The sequence below is a fragment of the Pteropus medius genome, unplaced genomic scaffold, assembly GCF_902729225.1.
Source record: "Pteropus medius unplaced genomic scaffold, Ma_sr-lr_union100, whole genome shotgun sequence".
NCBI lineage: Eukaryota > Metazoa > Chordata > Mammalia > Chiroptera > Pteropodidae > Pteropus > Pteropus medius.
Window position 1 is genome coordinate 9,701,099 of NW_024344370.1, and position 5,818 is coordinate 9,706,916.

At 49.4% G+C, this 5,818-nt stretch overlaps 1 protein-coding gene across 1 annotated transcript; it reads right to left on the reverse strand.

Moving 5' to 3' along the window:
- Positions 1 to 1,985: 1,985 nt before the first annotated feature.
- On the reverse strand, positions 1,986 to 3,980 carry HTR1A (5-hydroxytryptamine receptor 1A). The gene has a single exon (XM_039870245.1). The coding sequence runs from the start codon at positions 3,331 to 3,333 to the stop codon at positions 2,065 to 2,067; it is 1,269 nt and encodes a 422-aa protein (XP_039726179.1). The 5' UTR covers positions 3,334 to 3,980; the 3' UTR covers positions 1,986 to 2,064.
- Between the last annotated feature and the right edge of the window lie 1,838 nt (positions 3,981 to 5,818).

The following is a 5,818-nucleotide window of genomic DNA, read 5'->3' on the forward strand; positions in this document are numbered from 1 at the left end:
CCAGAGTTCTTATATTTTCTCTGTTTTAACGGGATATGATACCTACTCTCAGCTTAGGTTAGAGAAAAAGATACCTTTTGTCTGTTTAACAAACAATAAAATGGCTTCAAGTGATAGAGCTGTCTTTTCACCTTAATTTTAAACACAGGTGAACTTTTCACTGGCAACTTTTCAACGCGGTTCTTAAAACATCGACGCAAACATTCAAAAGGTACAGCTGAAGGGAGAGGGGAGTAAGAATCAATAACTGTGCAATTGCTGGGAAACGAAACCGTTATTCATCAGAAAATTAGAGGCTAGATCTAGCTATAACAAACCTCTTGATCCCAGTCAGGTCATGTGGATGGAAATTTACATTCAAACGGAGCACCGAAATAATTTCCCTTCTGGGGACAATAAAAATTACAACCTGTTTCTCAGCAGGGGTGGCAAGGCTTAAAGAATAACTTTTGAGTGGGGAGAAAGCTTGGCGTGCTCCAGAAATTCAAAGGGCAAGAAGCTGGTTCTCCATAGATAGACCCGTGGTGAAGGATATGTCAGGCCAGGGAGCAAATGTAACCCTGTACCAGCCTCTCAGGGATTCCCCAAAGAAAGCACTCCCAGCTAGGCCTTCAGAGCTCCATTATTTGAAGTAACCGCCTCTTAGGTCACAGATGGTACCAAATATATCGGGACCCGTTCGATTGACAGCCCAGAATTCCAACTTGGAAACCTAGTTCTTGGTAACAATGTGTCTTGAACGTCCTACAGAACAAATCCTTTGTAGTGTTATGACGCGCTACAAAGAGAGCCATTCACCAACCCAAAAAGGTCAAGGGGATGAACTAGGAGGGAAGAGTCTACATCCTTTGGATAAATTTACCCTTTCAGGTGCCTCGGAGAGTGCCAGTGGAGCTCGCGCCCGCACACTGAGAGGCCCTCCCTCCTCAATGCCAGTCAATACCACCCCTTGGGCTCTCCGGGTGTTTCGGGTTTAGAGAACTCGGAGGGACCTAGAGCCGCAAGCCGAAGCAAACCCTAAAGGTTGCCTAGCAGCGTTTCCGCGCGTCTCCGGCCGTAGGCGGAGGAATGGACCCATTCCGGATCAGTCCGCCGCCCGCGCGCCAAGCACACACCAAACCGCAGAAGCCTGGAGAGGCGCACGGATCCCAGACCGCTTGACGTCTCCAACGCTCACACTGTAGCCGGCGGGCGCCTCCCACAGTAGGTAAGTGGTGATGCCAGCTCATGTAGACTCGCCAGAACCCGTACAAACAGAAGTCTGCTGTGCTTTACCGCTGGCAGTTTCTTTGGTGCTGACCCCAAGGCAAGCACGAGTGAAATGGTTCTGCACTCTCTCCTGCTGGCCCAGCCTTGTACTTACAAGTCCACGCTAAGAAACAGCTTCTGGCCACTTGTTTTGAATCCAAGAAACCAAAGCATGGGGCTGGGCTCAGGAGTGTTATTCTGCGAGTCTACAGGGGGAAGCGGGGATTCCCAGGAACACCACAGCCACGGGGAAAAGCAGACCCTCCCGCCTCTCCCGAGTAAATAGGGCATGGGATCTGGCAAGGGCATGAAAGGAATGGGGCAGGAATGGGGTAGGAATAAGAATGGAACAAAGTCCTAAGCCTTAAGTCCAATTTCTAGCAGTGGGGCGAGCAGGTGGGAGCCATTACTTGGCGCGGCGGCTGATTGTAGTTTATTTTTCTGTGTGGATTCCCTCCCATCCCACCCCAGAACGGCCAAGTCTTAAACTTTCGCCGCGAAAATTTGGGGAGAAGAAGCAGCTAATTGCTGGGACAAAACTAATTCTGAGGCCAAAGTTAGAGCCAAAGTCGCTTCTCACAGACCTGGGAAGTTTCTTGTGCCCTCCTATCACGCTGCTGGCGCCTCTTTGCACTGAGCGCGCTCCCTCTGGGCAGGGGATTGGCGGTAGGGAGGGGGGAAGAGGTCTGGAAGCCTCGGGCAGAGCAGCTGAGAAAGTCAGAGGAACACTAGCAAGTTATCAGAGGCGTTGGTTCCAGAGGGCAGGGGGAGGCAGAGTGGATAAGGCGGGCCTACTCGCCTGCTGCTTCTCCATCATCATCGGCGGCAGAACTTGCACTTGATGATCTTCTTAAAGGCATTTTGGAAGTCCTTATTGAAGTAGGCGTAAATGACAGGGTTGAGCAGAGAGTTGGAATAACCTAGCCAGTTGATTATGGCGCCCAACAAGGTAGGCATGTGGCAGCTACTCTCGCAGAAGGGCAAGACCAGGGCCACGATGAAGAAGGGCAGCCAGCAGAGGATGAAGGTGCCCATGATGATGCCCAACGTCTTCACTGTCTTCCTTTCGCGGGCCAGGGCCATTTTGCGCTTGGCCTCAGCGTTCCGCTCATTTTTCTTCTCGAAGGAAGCGGGGGCACAGGTGACAGCACCGGTCTCGCTGGGCAGCGGCAGGTGCTCTTTGGAGTTGCCCAGTCGGTGAACTTCGATAACCTCCAGGGCGGCGCCGTCATCGCCCTGTCTCACTGCTCCATTGGCGCACTGAGTCCCCACTGCCTTGTTCTCCACGCCCAGCCTCCATTCTCTGCTCCCCGGCTCTCCATTTACGCTCTTCTTGGGCTGCGGGGCTGGCGATGCCCCAAGGCGGATGTCAGCTCTCTTTTTCTCCACCTTCTTGACTGTCTTTCGGATGCGGAAGCGCGCGGCTCGGAAGATGCGCCCGTAGAGAACTAGCATGAGCAGCAGCGGGATGTAGAAAGCGCCAAATGTGGAGTAGATAGTGTAGCCGTGGTCCTTGCTGATGGTGCACGCGTCGGGGTCCGAGCGGTCTTCGGGGGTACGCCAGCCCAGCATGGGCGGGATGGAGATGAGGAAACCAATGAGCCAAGTGAGCGAGATGAGCGCTGCGGCGCGCCGGGGCGTCCTCTTGTTCACGTAGTCGATGGGGTCCGTGATGGCCCAGTACCTGTCCAACGCGATGGCGCACAGGTGCAGGATGGACGAGGTGCAGCACAACACGTCGAGGGCGATGAATAGGTCACAGGTGACCTGTCCTAGCGTCCATTTGTTGAGCACCTGGTACAAGGCGGCCATGGGCAGCACCAGCACCGACACCATGAGGTCGGTGACCGCCAGCGAGCCGATGAGATAGTTGGCCACGTTCTGCAGGGAGCGCTCCAAGGCGATGGCAGCCACCACGCACGCATTGCCCAGCACCGCACAGAAAATAAGCGTGCCCAGCAGCAGAGAGGTGACTACTTGGTAGCTGAAGGTCACGTCGGAGATGCCAGTAGCGTTGTCATTTGTCCCGAAGGGCCCTTCGGAGGATGTGGTGTTGTTGCCCTGTCCGGGGCTGAGCACATCCATGCTTGCACGCCCGAAGGGGGAGGGGGAGGGGAGAAGAGCTGCACCAGGATCCCCCTCGCCCCTCCCCCTGGGGTCTGCCGCCTCTCTCTCCTGCAGAGTTTCAGGGGGAGGGGATGCAGGGACTCAAGCAGGAAGTTCTTACTGCTCAGGCGAAGGCATCTCCGAGGAGCAGCTTCTGGGCACTCCGTGGGTTCTCTTAGTCCAGCGCGTTCAGAGACTCTAACTGGGAAACGAGTTGGCCAGAGAACAGCTCTGGGATATCTTGGCGACAGAGAGGTGGCTGAAACATCTGTCTCTCGCTGTCCATTTTACTTTGCCGCTGCCTAACTGGCTGCCGGAGCTGGAGTCTCTCCACTAGAAAACAGTCCCCAATCCTAGAAGTATCTGTAATATTGAAACCCCATCCTCCACGGTCACTCTGTGACCCTCTCCTCCCTCCTCTCCTTCCCTCTCTCTCACTCTATTCTCTCTTCTCTTTTTCTTAAGCCTCCTCCTTCCCCTCCCCGTCTCCCACTATCCTTTCCTTTCAGCCTCCCTCTCCCTTCTCACTCCCCTTTCTTTATTCCTGTGTGTCGCTCCGACAGCCAGTCTCCCTCCCTCCCACGCTAGCCCTCCCCTCCTAACACTTCCCCAACCCCGAGTGTCTCTTTCCTCTGGGTCCCCGCCCTACTCTCCCTCTAGCTCGGCATCTTAGCGTTCAAGCCCCTTTTATCAACAGACTTAGAACTTACACACACCTGATCTCCTGGTCAGACCAACATTACAAACAAATAACTGCCTCCCGCCCAGCTAAACTCGGAAGAAAAATCTAACAACACATTGCTTCATATTTCTGTCGAATTCTTATGTAAAGTGAGCATTTCAGAGTGGCAATAGGAAATGAGCAAAGGACATATTTGGAGGTGGACAGTCCTGAGTCAGTCTGTAAATTATTGTTAATTGATGGAAAGAAAATGGAGTATCTTAGCTTTTAAAAATCACCCTTGTTCATCATTTTACAGTTCAGCCTGACTCTCTTGGGGAGGATGTTGCCTGTGACTTTTTTTTCTTCTAACCTTGGGGAATTGGGGGAGAAAGGAATCATAGAGGACGTGACAAAGGACTGATAAATAGCTGCATCTCCAAATGAAGAAAATACTCAATTTACTCAGTTTAGTATGTATTCTACAAAAACAGGCATGCATGCCTTTCTATCATTATTTCCTTTTTAAATTCAGTGAACATTGCCATCTTCCATAGCTTTATGGCAAGTAAATTTAGGGAAGGGGATATTTTGTCTGTGTTGTAAATGAGGTCAGGCATTTCACACGGATTTGTGCTTTTCTTAACAGAGCCTGCAAACCTCTAAGGGAGAACTTGGTGGAATCCCCTGGTCGCTGGCCCCTGAGTTTCTCTAAAGCTCTGAAACTGGGATCAGTACCTGGGACAGCTCTAGGCAATAAGGGCTTATGCCGCCACCTTCTGGCAAATGCTTTAGAGCGCCATCTAGGAACACTTGTCTTGCAAGAATTAAGCAGGTATAGAGGAAATCTCCTAACTTCAAGAAAGAAAAGGACAGTTTTTAAAAGAAAAGTAACATTCGTTTTATATTTTCCTTCTGTTTTTTTTAAACTTTCTTTTAGTGTCCTCTTTTGCTCTTAATCTTGTATATCAAACTTATTATATTTTCTAGCTCTTTTTGAAAGCCTGCAGCATGTGATTCGCACATTCTATCTAGAAATGTGGTTTTATAGACCCAGGAAAACACATTCACACCTTCATATGTGTTGGTTTTGTGCTGACGAAGGCTGCACTTTGGAACTCAGACATTTGCACACATTCACCAACTGGGGAAAACAATAATGGATTTTTCTAATGGGAATGACTTCACGCAGAAGACAAACATGCTGCTATTGGTTGGTTCTAAACTGTTTTCATTACCAAGAAAGCCAAATTTAATCCCATTTGAGCATAGATAAAGAATGGGATTCCTAATCCACTAGAATAGACATATAACACAACAAATTCACATACATTTTGATGCCATGGCTGAAATAAAGGAAAAGTGCCCAGTACGATCCCAAAAGCAGATGACTCTAGATAACATGCACAGATTCACTACAAATAGCAAGAGTCTTATTATGTTCAAATTTGCACTCTGACTTTTATAACTTTGAATTCTCCAAGACAAAACAAAATAGCAATCCCAAAGCATCAAAGAAATTCTAGTTAGGTCAATGCATATAGTACAGGGATATGTGTTTTGAAATGGATTGTTTTACAGTGCAGTGCTGGGCACAGTTTGCACCCAGTCACTTCAGTATGACACAGTAATGAATCTGACATTTGTAATGATTCATGGCATTGAAAAGAAAGAGATATGTATACATGGCGATTCTGAATACAGACTCTGAAGAAGTCTTTTTAAAATTTGTGGAGGTTCTCATTCTCCCTTTTCCTGACAAATACAGAACTAAATAACTTTGTTGCAGGTCCAAAAATTAAA